The sequence below is a fragment of the Canis aureus genome, chromosome 8 (genome assembly GCF_053574225.1).
Source record: "Canis aureus isolate CA01 chromosome 8, VMU_Caureus_v.1.0, whole genome shotgun sequence".
NCBI classification, from domain to species: domain Eukaryota; kingdom Metazoa; phylum Chordata; class Mammalia; order Carnivora; family Canidae; genus Canis; species Canis aureus.
Genome location: NC_135618.1, coordinates 27,397,899 through 27,414,519, shown reverse-complemented (window position 1 = coordinate 27,414,519; position 16,621 = coordinate 27,397,899). Strand labels below are relative to the sequence as shown.

General features: G+C 37.1%; 1 protein-coding gene across 4 annotated transcripts in view; it reads left to right on the top strand.

Annotated features, from left to right (window-relative positions):
- Nucleotides 1-15,827, top strand: part of FRRS1 (ferric chelate reductase 1) — a 45,621-nt gene extending 29,794 nt beyond the window's left edge. For all 4 annotated transcript variants that reach the window (XM_077905576.1, XM_077905575.1, XM_077905577.1 and 1 more), the window contains 8 exons: nt 5,609-5,722; nt 7,703-7,815; nt 9,948-10,034; nt 12,442-12,539; nt 12,788-12,846; nt 13,517-13,660; nt 14,828-14,889; nt 14,971-15,827. In XM_077905576.1, coding sequence (XP_077761702.1) covers nt 5,609-5,722; nt 7,703-7,815; nt 9,948-10,034; nt 12,442-12,539; nt 12,788-12,846; nt 13,517-13,660; nt 14,828-14,889; nt 14,971-15,063 — 770 coding nt within the window. In that variant the 3' untranslated portion in view covers nt 15,064-15,827. The remainder of the gene's footprint in view (nt 1-5,608; nt 5,723-7,702; nt 7,816-9,947; nt 10,035-12,441; nt 12,540-12,787; nt 12,847-13,516; nt 13,661-14,827; nt 14,890-14,970) is intronic.
- Nucleotides 15,828-16,621: the final 794 nt, after the last annotated feature.

Genomic DNA, 16,621 nt, shown 5'->3' with positions numbered 1-16,621 from the left:
CTCTCTAAGTGAATCTGATGCCAGGTGCAGCCTACAGTAGTTTTTTGAGATTGAATATTTAATTTATCATTAAGAAGGCTGTCCTGGTGGGAACTGCAACACATATATTAATAAGGATTATAAGATTTTGTTTAAGGTCTTGGCTGATGATGTTTTGAAGAACTACAGGAAATGCCAAGGTATTATTTAGTAACTCTTCTCTTGGGAGATAATACCACCCCCAAACTTTGAGAATATAGCTTCTTTTGAAAATGGTGAGAAGCTGGGCATATGGAATGAAGGTTAGGGGGTGAGGTGAAGGAAGAGGAAGAGTAGAAATGTGCAGGTAAAATTGTGAAAAGATTTTGCATATTCTGTGTGTGATTTAGATTTTATATTATAGGTAAAAGGAAGACGATGGTTTTGAAGCAGGATAAAGTATCTACTCAGTGTTATGAGAAAATTGGGAATATTTGTAGATTTAGTTGTAGATGATATGTGTAGCTATCTTAGTCAAAGCATGCATTCTTGTTTGCACCAGCAATAGCAAATATAGCCTAAAAATCATTTCTTGGTTATATGATAATAATGAAGAAAAACTACTCTGGGCTTAATGAGTGCCAGTCACTGGCTAAGCACTATAGTTATATCATTCATTTTTATCTTCATAAAAATTATTTTAGATATATACTCTTACTATCCCTGTTTCATCTGAGAGGAAACTGAGGTTTACGTTAAGTAATTTGCCCAGATAAGTCAGTGGTAGAGCTGGAATTTGAACCCAAACTCTTTGACTTCAGAACCAAAGTAGTTAATATGGAAAATGTAGGAACTGAATTTTTAATGAGAAAAAGGGTCAAATATTTGTGTTTTTAAATGGATGCCACTCAAGTATAGGTCATTGTGTTTGTTGTTATTGTAGCTCTCTCTTATTGTGCATTACATATATCTCATTTCTCACAGAGGCTTTTTAAATAAACATTATATTGCCTATTTAAGAGAAGGAAACTGGAACTTAGAAAGGCTAAATAACTTGTTCCAAATCAAACTAGTAGCAGAGTCAGAAATTAAACCCCAGGCTGTTCCACTTACAGAAGCCGTGCCCTTTCCATCATACCAAACTTTCCTTTGGTGCCGGTACAGGTGCTCCATACATGATTATTGATGCAAATGGACGTCTTAAATTGCTAGGGGATTTAACAGTCTGCATTTATACTTTAAAAAACTTGATATTTAGGGGCGCCTGGGTGGCTCAGTTGGTTAAGCATCTGCCTTCAGCTCAGTTCATGATCTCAGGGCCTTGAGATCGAGCCCTACGTTGGGCTCCCTGCTCAGTGGCTGTCTGTTTCTCCCTCTCCTTCTGCCCCTCCTCCCTGCTCATGCTCTTTCTCTCTCTTGTATAAGTGAATAAAATCTTAAAAAAACTTGATACTTAAAAAAATTATACTTTAAAAGAAAAGCAATTTCATTTAAGTGGATAAATTCTATTATATAATAAGTTGTGTGTCTGTGTGGCGGGTGTATGACAATGCCAATATTTCTTCTTGGGTCAGCACTGTAGAAATTGGAATGTATTTTCTGATAGAAACAATATTTTAAGTGATAGTTCCAGTATTCCCCCAGAAATATCTAGTTCATGGATAATGTAGGTACAGAGTAGAGCATTGCTGTATCTCCTTCTGCTGGTGTTGCCATGCTGATGATATGGTGGAAAGAATCTCCATCTTGTGTTTTGTGGTGCTTCTCAAGGTGTGGCCTCAAACAACCTACTTCAGATCCACTTGGAGTGACTACTAAAAATGTAGATTCCTGAACTCCATCTTAGACCCACTGAATCTCTCATTGATGCTTGGAATCTGCATTTTTAACAAGCATCCAGGTGATTGTTTTGTATACTGTGGTTTAATAACTTGCTACTCTTGGACAAGGTTCTCCCAAATAAGGTGTATACATTATAAGAGTCTAATAACACTAGAACCTTCTATTTAGATTTATTTGATCTCATCTCAAAATTTTTCTACTTTAATATATTTTACAGTGGTCATAATGCATTAAAACAATAGTATATTAATATGTTCGTTAACTAAATTATACATATATCTGGAGCACAGACTCTTTTTTTTTTTTTAACTGATGGAGTGTGAAGCAGAAAAGCAAAACAAAACCTAAAAAAAAAAAAGAAACCACCCAAACCTAGACATTACTGCTTCAGGGAATAAACTTTCCAGTACCCTTGTATTGGGGAACAAAGTACAATTGCCACATAAATCATTGTATCTTCTGTTATCTAGTTATATGTATGTGGACCATTTATAAATTGCACTCCGCTTAAAAGCAGTGAAACTTTGTGAGGTTGAAACTATTTTTCAAAGCAATCATAAAATCTCTATAACCTATATAAAAAATGTAAAATGTACCCAATTTCAGTAAAATCCATTTAAAACCTTTTTCTAATGCTGTTTTTCCCCCAGAATGCTGGCATTGTCCTATCATGAGATAAGCAGTCATGTGAAATGATAGAACTCACTTGAGTGAATAAGTAATTCACAATTAGGAAATCTACCAATTTAAATAATTAACGAATTGGAAACCCTGTTTATCACGACTGGATATTTTAACAATTTAGGCATAATACACGTCATGTAATACTGTAGAGCCTTGTACCAAACATGAACTCAACCTGCCTTGGAGCAGAAATCCAGGATTATAATGGAGCCATACAAAGAAATTCCAAAATTATAATGGACTTCTGCTTTAATGAAGGTTAAGTTCTTGCTTAGCTCATGGGTCTGCAGTGAATCAGAATTTAAAAACACTTTCTTCCAATTTACCTCTCAGGCATTGGGAATGTGGTCTGGTTTTTGTCACCACCACTCTGCTAATTCAGTATAATTTCTGATCTTACTGTCTCTTTCTTCTCGACTCTTTTCTCTAGGTATCTATTACATAAAACTTTTCTTGTTTGCTGCTTTCGCTCTGATCTTCTCTGTTATAAACAAGTCATGATATAATAGTATTTCTGAAATGACTAACAGTTGTTCTAACACCATTTTTTGAATAGTTCATTTTATCTCTGCTGCTTTAAAAGCCTCATTATTGTATACCAAACCTCTATCAGTAAATCAAACTATTTCTAGTTTATTCTTTCATTAATCTACTACTGTACCAGTTGAATTACTGTAGCTTTATAATAAATTATGAATTTTGATAGAGCATGATTCCCCTCTTGGTTTCCTTTTTTAGAAATTCTTGCCTCTTAGTTGTGTATCTGTTCTTCCAGATAAACTTTAGAAATGACTGTCAGATTCCATTAAAAATCCTACTGGAGCTGTGATTGGAATTGTAATTAAATGTTAGATTAATTTGGGGAATAATTGACATCTTTGCAATAGTGAGTCTTTTTATCCAGGAATATGTTGGATATTCCGCTGGTTAAAATCTGGTGGTTTTCTTCATGTCTTCATATAGGCTCATATATTTTTTGTTACTTTGTTTCTATATATTTTGTAGATTTCTAACACAAACTCTTGTGAATGGGATTATTTTTCTTACATTTTCTAAGTTTGTTGGTGTATAGGAAATGATGAAGTTTTGGGATATAGGTGAGGTTTGGTGGGGTGAGGTCAGGAGTCCACGAGCAAGAAAGAATTCTTGAAACATCTTTAATATGGTGTAAAATGATGGTTTTAATTAAAACATGGGGACACGACTGGTGGGCAGAAAGAGCTGCTGCCCCAGGCCTGTGAGGGGTGGTTGATTATATCTGGGAGTTGAGGGGGCGGGTTTGAGGATAGTGTACTCTAAGGAATTTTGGAAGCAAGGTATCCAGGATCTTGAGGGGGCTAGCTATCGTTAGGAAAAGGTCACTTATTACTGTCTAATAAAACCTGAGTCATGAGACCCTTCAGATGTATATTGGTGGGCCATGTTCTTGGGGGATGATTGCCAACATGTATCTTGGGGGTTTAGAGTTAGAGGACATTTCTAAAGGAATCTTTACATGTTTAAGTAGACTTACAGGATCCTGGGCGTCAGGCTAAGATTGCCTTTTGCTTTTAGCAAAGTATTAACATTGAGGCAGTTGAGTCTGTAGAGGAAGGTCCCTTTGCCTTTTTCAAGGACTTGTCCGTGTGCTACCCCAGGCTCGTGCTTTGCCATCAGCTAGTTTTCTGTTCATCCATCAGGAAAGTTATTGGCTTCCTTAAAATTGTATGTAGCATTTTCATAAAATTTTAAACAGTATCTTCTATATCAGCAACTGTGTCACCCTTTTATGTTTCTAATATTCTTTGTGTTCTTTCTTTTTATCTTGTGGTCTGACTTGCCAAATCTTAGTTGATTTCATTGGGCTTTTATATAATAGCCTTGATTTTTTGACTTACTAGTTTGTTAAAATCCACCTTTATTTTTTAATTTTTTTTTAAAGATTTTATTTATTCATGACAGACACAGAGAGACAGAGAGAGAGAGGCAGAGACACAGGCAGAGGGAGAAGCAGGCTCCATGCAGGAAGCCTGATGTGGGACTCGATCCTGGGACTCCAGGATTACACCCTGGGCCGAAGGCAGGCACCAACCCACTGAGCCACCCAGGGATCCCTGAGACTTGCAATTTAAATTTTGATTCCGTATTTAACATCAGGAATGTTTAGAAGAGTAGTTTTATAAATATCTAGGTGGATCATTTTTTCCTAGTTTTTTTATTGTTAATTTTTAGTTTTGTTGAATTTTGGATAGATAATGTAACCTGTATCCTGTATGTATTTCTTTTTTGGAAATTATTGAGATGTAGTCTGTGGTGTAGTACTTATTTCATTGGAGTAAAGATTCCTTTATATCTGTTATGTCAAATTTCTTAATTCTTTTTATTCTTCTTGACACTTGTGTTGTATTCTAAAAATAATGTGTGTTCCATGATTTTTTCTCCTAATGATGGACATTTAGCTTGCTTACTATATATATATATATTTTTTTTTTCGTCCAGCATAAAAAGTCCACAACTTTTTGTAGATATTTTTGTGCATTTATCTTTGGTTAAAAGGGGAGTGTTTCTGTAGGATAGATTCCCAGAGTGTACAACCACGCATACATACTCACATACTAAAATAATTCTACACATTCACAGACTTAATCTGTACATAATAAATAATAACACATCCTCAATTTGTTTATGTCACTGTTACTTGGGATTTTGATTTGTTAGTCAAAGCCAGTCCAAATTGACCATATGCCAAATAATGTAGCATCAAAATGTTTTTGTTGTTTTCTACCTACCCATTTTGTCCAGGTACAATAGGATTCCAGATTTTTAAAAGTATGTAGTATCTTTGAAGAATTATATTTGACATTTTCAGTGATTTTTGATATTATCAGTGATCAGTTTGACTTCAGTGTTTGGTCTCTTGCATACTTCAGCTCTTTCACTGTAACTTGTCCATTCTTTGTCCTCATTTTGATTCATCTCTTGATTGGCTAAATTATTTCTTTAACTTTTTTCAAGAAGACTGTTTATACTTGAATGTACATTTATGTGGCTTTTGCATATGAATGATATCTGATGATATTTATTTTTTATTACCTTAAAAATTATTGAGGAAGTAATTCTTCATTTTCATTTTTTAAAATTTCAGGTCGAATTTATAAGCATTCGCGGCAACCTTTGATTACATATGAAAAACATAATGTGACAGGCTATCCAAAGAACGTGGGAGGATCCCGTTCTTTATTCCTTCTGAAGACACATGGTAAGTTACATGTGTAATCTCATTATTACTTAGTGGAATAAATTTACCTGATGACTCAATGCTGGTTGGATTAGGAATGGTGGTGGGCATAATTTAGCAAATGTTCATAAATCTTCTATGTTTAAATATTAACATTTGCAGGTAGCAGTATCTATCTTAATGTTTGCTAGTTTGTGTTAAAGATGGAAAGTAGGGATAATTCAGTGGTTTTAACCCTGGCTATACATTAAAATCACTAATGGAGTTTTTAAGACATCTGTAGTTTTTATTTATTTTATTTTTTTTAAGATTTTATTTTTTATTTATTCATGAGAGACACAGAGCGAGAGAGAGAGAGAGGGAGAGAGAGAGACAGAGACACAGGCAGAGGGAGAAGCAGACTCCATGCACCGGGAGCCCAATGTGGGACTCGATCCCGGGTCTCCAGGATCATACCCCGGGCTGCAGGCGGCACTAAACCGCTGCGCCACTGGGGCTGCCCTATTTTTTAAAAAATTTTTTAAAATTATTTTTTTAAAGAGTGCCCCAGTTATTTCTAACTATAGCCAGAGGTGATTAACCCAGAGTTAATCAATTTAATTTTTGTGAGATCTTAATTAGGACATTTATTAAAATAAAAGCTTGTAATAGAAGAGTGCTTTGTGATTTTGATTGTTTAACGGTAGTTTGGTTTCAAAGATAGAGTTTCGTTGAAGAATGGATATAAGTATTTGAGGGTATACAAATTACTCAGTGCTAAATATATGATGACGTTAAATCATGAAATGATTAAATGATTAAAGTGATGAAATTAACCACATTGAGCCATAGCCTAAAAACAAGGCTCTAACATGTTCTGGTTCTACAGATGAAAGTTGATTCCATTTGAAAAGTACCCCAGTTTATTGTTGAAAAGATGGGATTTAACAGTAGGAGAATATGGATCCCTGGGTGGCTCAGCGGTTTAGCACCTGCCTTTGGCCCAGGCCATGTCCTGGAGTCCCGGGGGTTGAGTCCTGCATCGGGCTCCCTGCATGGAGCCTGCTTCTCCCTCTGCCTGTGTCTCTGTCTTTCTCTCTCTGTGTGTCTCTCGTGAATAAATAAATAAAATCTTAAAAAAAAAAATAAAAGTAGGGGAATAGCTCAGTGTATACTAGTATGGGGGAGATCTTTCCTTACTTGGTATATTTCCTTTATATTCTCTAGAATTATTCCTTCCAGTAGTGTTTCAATAAATGTCATCATAGTTAAGCTTGAAAATAACTTTATTATTGGTAATTTGCTTCTACTAGTAGCTCCAGCATGACAGTAATTGGATTTCGCATGTAAATGTGCCTATTTGTTTTTATTGTTTTTGGAATGGGAAGAGAAAAGATGCTCACATAACTGCAGAAGGGATGTATTAGTGTCATGGTTAAGAGCACCATTGCTGAAGCCAGACTGGGTTTGAAACCCAACTTTGTAGATATAGGCAAGTTATTTAACTTCTCTCTTCCTTAGTTTCTCCATCAGGCAAAACTAGAATAATAATTGTAACTACTGAATGGGATTTTTTTTTTTAAATTTATTTATGATAGTCACACACACACACACACAGGCAGAGACACAGGCAGAGGGAGAAGCAGGCTCCATGCACCGGGAGCCCGACGTGTGGGATTCGATCCCAGCTCTCCAGGATCGCGCCCTGGGCCAAAGGCAGGCGCTAAACCGCTGCGCCACCCAGGGATCCCCTGAATGGGATTGTTATAAAGACCAATTAGAGTAATACATGTCAAGCACTTAGAGACAGCTCCTGGCACATGATGGGAGGGACAGAAGTGTTAACTTTTAGAAGTAGTACTGGTGGTGGGTATAAGCTATGATATATGGGGTGCTTTTAGGTTATGCTTACATTCATTCAGTGTATTTCATTATTTGTTTTCTATGTTCTGAATATTTGGCTTGGCCATATATGAAACAGCTTGGTTTGTGATGTCAGTCATTCTATTTTCTCACCTGCAGGTGCCTTAATGTTTGTGGCCTGGATGACTACCGTGAGCATAGGTGTGCTCATTGCTCGGTTCTTCAAATCTGTTTGGTCAAAGGCCTTCCTTGGTCAAGCAGCTTGGTTTCAGGTAGGTGGTAGAAAAAGTTTAATACAACTTCCATATTATTTGAATGCTGCAAGATGAAAACATAGGTAATATGTGGCTTTCTTTTCCTTCTTTTTTTTTTTTTTTTTTTTTTTTTTTTGGTGGTTATAGTTGTAGTTGTGGAATCCTTATAATTTCTTCATTTTACCCTTTGGTTTCCTAACTGTTTGAGAAGAGACATAGGATACTTGATGGTGGTCAAAATAGAGACAGCTTTATGAGGCTCAGGCTGGATTGGAGAATGTCTCAGAGCCATGTGCACCCCTTTGTAACATAGACTTTGGGACCCAAAAGATCCTGACTTACATGTCCACAGGCTAAGGGTAGAGCCTGGAAGAGGATTCATTCACTGCACTCACTGAGTGCAGATAGGTCAAGGAGGATGGAGAGCAGAAGAAAGAAATAATGAGGGTTAATGCATGCATTTCCAAACAAGGGTCTGTCCTCTGGTTGATGCCAATGAATGTTGGACTATCTCTGGGTAGATGATCAAGATCATCTGTCTCCTCTGTGGGTGGGAAGAGGAGCTAGAAGTGTTTCTTTTCATGCTGTCCCTTTGCATGGGATGAGGAGACAGTCTCTTGATAGGAAGACAAGAGTCAATCAGCACCCCTCAAAACAAAGCAAAACAAACCTTGTCTTTTACATGTCATGGGGTGTAGACAGTTGCACATATAGTGGAAGATCAATGAGTATGTGTTGAAATAGAATGTACATGTCTGCTTTTGAAAAAATACCGTTTACTGAAACACTTTTAACTTTATAAAGGTATTCTTGAGACTTTATATAAGTTTGTAGCCTTTAAGACTTACTTTATCTGACCTGGTTTTCAATATTGGTTCTCGCAGGGTCAATGTATTTTATTTGTTCTCACTACTGCTATGTGCCTTGCTCATCTCTGTCTTTGCCTTTGGTTTCTCTCTTTTTCTCTTCTCTCACTTTTTCTTTCTCTTGTTCTCTGTCTCTATCTCTCTCTCATCTGCTTGTGTGGATATTCCCAATTGGAAAATTCTTTGCATCTACATTTTACCAATTCAAATTCTCTATTGCATTTCTTTCTTTATTAAAGATTTTATTTATTTATTAATTATTTGACAGAGAGAGAGAGAGGGAGAGAGAGAGTCCAAGCAGGCAGAGCAGCTGGCAGAGGGAGAGGGAGAAGGAGAGGGAGAAGCAGGCTCCTTGCTGAGCAGGGAGCCCAGCCTGATGCAGGGCTGGATTCCAGGACCATGAGCTGAAGGCAGATGCTTAACCGACTGCACCACCGAGGCGCCCCAAATTCTCTACTGCCTTTAAAACTCTGATGTTGCTATATGTAGTGTAATATATAGAATGATTATATGTCCTCCTTCCCTGAGATAGTTTTTCTTTGTACTGTTTATCCTGGCATAGCCAAATCACAGTGCCATTCCACTCTCATGATTTAGACAATGAGTTGACATTTCATATGTTTCTCTCATCTACTCACTTGTATCCTAAGCTCCTCAGGAAACAGTATTTTCTGTTTCCTTGCTGTCTCATTGTATCTGGTACAGCACTGTGCTTGGTCGTGGAACATCATAAAGGAAGGAAATGAAAGACTTTTGGCAGGTAGGTGTGCTCTGTGTGTGAAATAGCCAACCTGCTGCTCTGTGCAGGTGAAGTCTTGGCAAATGCTTTTGAATGATGGGGATGGCAGCTTAGAGTTTTCTTTAAAGTTCAATCATTGGGATTTCTGGGTGGCTCAGTGGTTTAGCATCTGCCTTGGGCCCAGGGCGTGATCCTGGAGTCCTGGGATCGAGTTTCACATCGAGTCCCACATCAGGCTCCCTGCAAGGAGCCTGCTTCTCCCTCTGCCTGTGTCTCTGCCTTTGTCTTTCTCTGTATCTCTCATGAATAAGTAAATAAAATCTTTAAAAAGATAATTAAAGTTCAATCATTTATTGTTTTTTTTTCTTTTTTTTTTTTTAACTTACTGCAAATGGTGATTAGATGCCCATCAAATGTGTGCCTCCAGTGAATCCCACCCCAGGATCTTCTCGCCACAGTCTCACCAACTCCTTTCTCTTACCTGTTTTTTTTTTTTTCTCTTACCTGGTTAACTGTCTTTTCACCATGTCATTTCACCCTCACAGGTGCATCGGATGCTTATGCTCACTACGACTGCCCTCACCTGCATTGCTTTTGTTCTGCCTTTTATTTACAGAGGAGGCTGGAGTTCGGTAAGTATCTCTTAAACAGAATGTTTTTATATAAATTGATTTTGATGTCAGAGGAAATTGCTGTTTCCTTCTCAAATGAGAAGAGGTTAAAAGATATTTCTGCATGTGTCTCTCTTTCTTCCCTTTTTTAATCATCTGGCAACTATTCCATATGGCTGGGGGGCCAGAGGTAGAGCGAGGATGTGATTGCAGATTACTTGGTAATGAAATATATTTTTAGGCTGCATTAAATGTTATGGATACTCCACATAGCTTGGGTGAGTTTTCTCACTATGGGGTGGTGAAAATTCAAAGTGTGATGTCTAAGGAACATGAACACTGTAAGTGGTTTTCTCTGACTAATATTACAATTGCCTCTAAGCTAACATCAGAGTGAAGATATTTGCTGGTATGTTTACTGGTGTATCTTAAGCACCCAGAGCAGATTCTGGTACATAGTATGTCCTCAGTAAATATTAAATGAATGAATAAGACTTACTGAGAATAATGTACCTAGGGTCAGAGCCTGTGCTTCCATGGCATTTTTCCAGTTTTATAGCCAGTCAGAATTTGATATCAAAATTTATTATTTCAGTTCAGGCTGTTGATATAAAGGCAAGATTGATGAATCTTGAGTCACCAGGAAACCTCTTGCCTGCTTTTTAGGTAGTTTCTAGATTGGTTAACCTTTTTTTTTTTTTTTTTTAATAAAAGAAATGATGGTTTTCTTTCTTTTTTTTTTTTTTGATGAAGATTTTCTGATAGGAACTATCCATCAGAACTATATTTTATGCAGATATTTGGGACAAGGGTAATTTCTTTTTTTAAAGCTTTTATTTAGGGGATCTCTGGGTGGCTCAGTGGTTTAGCACCTACCTTTGGTCCAGGGCGTGATCCTGGAGTCTTAGGATCGAGTCCTGCATAAGGCTCCCTGCATGGAGCCTGCTTCTCCCTCTGCCTGTGTCTTTGCCTCTCTCTCTGTGTGTATGTGTGTGTGTGTGTGTTTCTCATGAATAAATAAATAAAATCTTAAAAAAAATAAAGATTTTATATATTTATTTGAGAGAGAGAGATAGAGACAATGTGAACAGGGGCAGGGGCAGAAGCAGACTCCCCACTCATTGAGTGGGGAGCCCAGTGTAGGACTCAGGGCTCAATCCAGGGACCCCAGGATCGTAACCTGAGCCAATGGCAGATGGTCAACCTACTGAGCCACCCAGGTGCCCTAAGGGTAATGCTTGTTTTGTAAGCTTTGTAGTTTGCAGTCTTCGCAGTTTATGAATAGGATTGTATAAAGGGGAGAGTATAGTAGCTACATCATAGGCTCTCTGTGAGTTGAGAGTTAATTAGCTGAAAGCGCTTAGGCTAGTTTCCTGTGCATTCTAAGCACATATAAGAATTTCATTGCTGTTGTTATTGTGGTTTTATGAGATAGAAGCACTTTCCCTCTCCATGGTCCTGGTTATAATTTATCTGTGTATAACTGAGTCCATGGCTTGAAAGTGTTTTTGTAATATTCTTTTGTCAGATTATTGTTCCTCTTTACCAAAGCTTCCTATCATGGCTTAGAAACCACTATACACTTGTTCTAGATCACAGATTTTAGAGCCTAACGAAGCATGACAGTCAGTGACAACAGACTGAAATAGTCCTCCATCTAAGCATGTCAAGGATTAGAACATCTCCTTAGTCCGTTTCTTAAGTTTTTAAGTGGAATAATTGTGCTAAGTGGCCTAACCCAACTATCTGCTGTTTTGAGTAGTCATGCAGCATCTCTAAGAGAGGAGTGGAGCTAAAAGTGTTGAGATACCTTGTTGATGTTTTTTTCTCAGGTTCGACCTCCATTCTGAACAGAGGAGATAAGATTTTAATGAGTGGCTGTATGGGTTATTCATTTAATCAACATTTAGTGAGTGACTAAGGCTCTGTTAAGCATTTGAGTTACAAGGAATCATATAGAACCTTCAGCTCAAGGAAACACAGAGGTCTAAACAAAATTACTGTACATTGGGGTGATTGCTCTTGACATGAGGATACTAACGGGCCCTAGGTGGGCTGTACTGGTGTTGGTGATCATCTAACATCCTGATGGGGGAGAGGCAGCACTCTCTATGAATTTCACCACAATCATTTGCACACTGTGTGTGGCACTGGATACACTACTTGATATCTCTAAGCCTCAGTTCTCTGTTTTAAAAGTGGGATATTGTTAACTGTCAAGCATTATAGACAGCATTAGTAATACTGTATATAGAGTATGTATCTGGTATACAGAGGGTGATCAGTGAATGGTGCCTATTGTTATTAGTAAATGTTTAAAGCCACAGAAAAACACAAAGAATACATCATCTGTGTGTATTATTTTTAATTTGAGGATTTAAATTGGTGGGTGAGATTGAGGCCATTAAAATGATGTATCTTTGTTCAGTATGCAGGTTATCACCCATACCTTGGTTGTATAGTGATGATTTTAGCAGTTCTTCAGCCTCTTTTGGCAGCCTTCAGGCCACCTTTACATGACCCAAGGTACTTACAGCTTTTATATATATATAAGTGGTCTTATTGTAGATATCATTATTTGGCAAACTAATTCCTTTCTAAGTGAAAACACTTTGTATCTTATAAAATTCAGTGGTAAATTATATTTACTTTAAAGGGTTTTAAAATGTATTTCAGATATCTAATTCCTAGGCAATAAGGGAAATTGCACGCTTTTTATCCTCTTGGGAATTAATTGTAGTTCTATCACTTTTGACTGGTTCTTTATTTGGTAGGAGGCACATTTTTAACTGGACTCATTGGAGTATGGGCACAGCTGCTAGAATAATAGCAGGTAAGTAATTGTGATGCCACTTATTCATATATAATTGCTGGTTGTTTATATTGCAGGTGGTAATTTGGCTTAAATGATTTTTAGATGTATTAGTAATCGGAGTAATTGGTTGTTGAGGAGAGATCAGCCTTAAACATTGAGATCCAGAAAGTAATTTCTAGAGGTGATTATTTAAGTCATTATTTCAGTTTGAAGTTTAAGGTTTTTGAAATGGCTTTAAAACTTTCCTTCTAAGACTCCTTTTTTTTTTTAGCATTTGCCTTTGCCAACTGAATAAGCTGTGCTAATGGCCAAATGCTCAAGTTGAGGGTCATTTGTGAGTTGGGGTGAGATGGGCTGGGAGCATCCCAGCCCAGTGTCTGCAAGTCATTTCCATGGGGATGGTATCTTCAAGGGAAAGTGATTTTCAAAAGTCAAGTATGGTTATCAATATATTTTAAATGTCTCTTATTAAACAATTAGTAGATCATAATTATAATTTCCATTTACTGTTTCTAGTCTTATAATTAAAAAAAGACTAAGTTAACTATTTAGTCTTAAATATTAATCTAATTCATCTCATAAACTCTTTTACTATGTTTTATTTGATATAATACACACACATGTACATACATAATTACCTCCCTTGGGGGTGACTACATTTAAATATATATTTTTCTTATAAATGTAGTGGCAGCAATGTTCCTGGGAATGGATTTACCAGGACTGGATCTTCCTGGCCCATGGAAAACCTATGTAATGATTGGATTTGTAGCCTGGCATGTTGGGACGGAGATTCTTTTGGAGATACATGCTTACCGACTTTCTCGAAAAGGTAACCTACTCAAAAAGCCATGTTACGTAGAATCACTTTTGGAGTATGGGCACAGATATACAAACCCCAGGAATGTGATTAGTTTCTACAAACTGATGGTTGACTTTTCTTTTTTTAAAGATTTTATTTATTTATTCATGAGAAACACAAACTCACACTCACACAGAGGCAAAGACACAGGCAGAGGGAGAAGCAGGCTCCATGCAGGGAGCCCAATGTGGGACTCGATCCCAGTTCCCCAGGGTCACACCTTGGGCTGAAGGTGGCGCTAAACTGCTGAGCCACCCGGGCTGCCCCTGGTGGTTGACTCTTACCTGGTAGCTCAGTAAAAATGTCTGTGATGATTGGTTAGTGTTAGCATTAATGGAAATATTTTGCCCCTTGTTTTTTATACTCATTAGTATTAGAATTTGTGAATTAAAAAAAGGGACTATTTTAGGTTTTAGGGAAGAAGTCATTTTTTTTTTAAGATTTATTTATTTATTCATGAGAGACGCAGACTGAGAGAGAGAGGCAGAGACCTAGGCAGAGGGAGAAGTAGGCTCCTCGCAGGGAGTCTGATGCGGGACCCGATCCCGGATCCCGGGATCATGACTTGAGCCGAAGGCAGGCACCCAACCGCTGAGCCACCCAGGTGTCCAAGATGTCTTTTTTTAATAAATACTTTATATTTTGCATGCTGGTCTGACTTCGAGCCAGTACACACTGAGAAACCTGAATGCACGGAGCCAAGAGAACCCAGAAGTGGAGGAAGAAGAGATGCCCAAAGTCAACACAGGGCAAAACTGCAGACAGATTTTGCCTATTTGATGAACTTCTTACCGTGTACTAGCACTTAGGTTGCTATCTACATAATACATAGTTAGCTAACCAGGCAAGCTAGATAGGAAGAACTTATTTTACCCAAACTTTCTAGTGGTGTTTATTGACCAGGAGAAGAGGCATATTTTCAGTCACTTGACAAATTTTAAATCTATAGCCAGCTTGTCCCAGTTTGTGAGAGCCTTACGTGTTTAGGAAGTTTGCAACATTTGGTAGCTTGAAAGAGAATATACAGCTGGAGATGAACAAAGGCTACACATCAGGGCTTTTTTTTTTTTTTTTTTTGAGAGTTAGTTTACTGGCATATTCGTGGGCCTTATAAACTTATGTTGTTGTTCTTGACAGTTGAAATATTGGATGATGCTAGAATTCAGATCCTTCAGTCATGCACTGTAGCCGAAGCAGAAGTAAGTCCTCCTTTTCTTATTTAGTGACATAAACTTCAATGATAGTAGTTTCTTTCTTTCACATCTCAATTTTCCTTCCAGGGTCATGCTTTTAAAAAGGTGGTGTTTGCAGTTTATATCTGCGGGAATGTGACTTTTCTCATCATATTCTTATCTGCAATCAACCGGCTCTGAGCAAGCAAAGACCTTGGCTTTGCAGACCACATGATAATTATCATTAAGCCAAAGATACTTGAAGCCTATACTGACTGCCTGAAGCATATTCATGAATTCTGAATTGGAAGACCAGGTCTTATCTGTAGAGGAATTCTGAGGTGTGGTCTTAGAGATCAACGTTCAGAGGGTCCTATGGACTATAGAAAGGATGTCAAGACTTCATGTGTGATTCTGAGTGTTACCAGGAAAGGCTGTACAAGAGAAATGACTCTCAAATATTTTCTATGATGAGATATATAGAATGCTAGCATTTGAGAAAAGAATGATTTGGAAAGACAGAAATGATGTCATTTGGATGAAATGGAGATTGTATTAATGTATCAAATATATTTTAGACTATAAAGGTGCTGTTTTAAAGAAAGCATTTATACTGGTTTACCTGAATGGTCTCTTTCAGGACTTGAGAAACTATGTTTTTCAGTTCAGTTTTTGGGACTTTTTTTTTTTTTTTTTTTTTATGTCTTGTTACTTCTCTGGTAAAGGTGGAAGTGGGACTTACTCCATTGTATTAACATTGAAATGTATTATGAATATTACAATTTCTTTCTTACTCATGAAATGCAAGTGTGCATCTTCTGCTTAACACTGTGTTTATATGTTCAGTGACAGGGCTGAAATGACATTTTATATGTTAATTGTTTTGACTCTAACATTTAAGTCCTTGCTTTTGGAGATTGTAGCCTTGCATTTCGAAAGTAATAAAATTTACTCTTGTGAATATATTTGACAGTTACTTTATTTCTTTGTGGTAATAAGTAATATGGATGGTTCTTTTTTGGTAGAAGTTCCTGATGCTGTAATGAATTAGAATATTAGTACTGTTTTCAACTTCCTCCTCCAAGAATCTCTTTTTTTGTAATGTCTGGGTTTCATATCTGCGGTGAGGCCTTCTAGCCAGTGGGTGGCGCCATAATACCAAGTACAGATTTGTTCCTGTCCCTCATTTTTAGCGCTTAGATAATACCATGGAGGGGCCTTTCCCTTAATTTCACCAACTCTTAATCTTGATTTGAAAAATTTCTGCATTTTTTAGGAGGGGGAAGGGCTTGGAGTTGTGAGTTATAAATTGAAATTAGGGACTATTATTATTTTTCAGGTTATATTTCCGTTTGTTTTCTGACCATGATTGTTCCTTAACAATTGCTTGATGGCTCCCTTTATAGTCAGCTTACCTGGGAACAAATGAGTAGGACCATCTTAAGTAGAGGAAGCAAGCAAAACTGGACATTCCTAAAAAGAAAAATATTTAGGAAGGCATATTTTATTTTTGGGTGGTTCTGTCTGAATATGTTATAATTCCTGCTTGGTCCAAGGACCTGATTTGTATTTGGCATAAATAATAGCCTTAGCTGTGTATCCTACATCTTTCATAAAATGACATGGAAGTTTTATTTTTGTTCCTTAAATAGGTGTTTATCATAAATAGCTTAGGGTTGAAATGTGAATCTTCGTGTTTAGATTCTGAGTGTCAGTCTAAACTTTCCTTTTAAAATAGTTTTATTAAAAAGACTTTTTT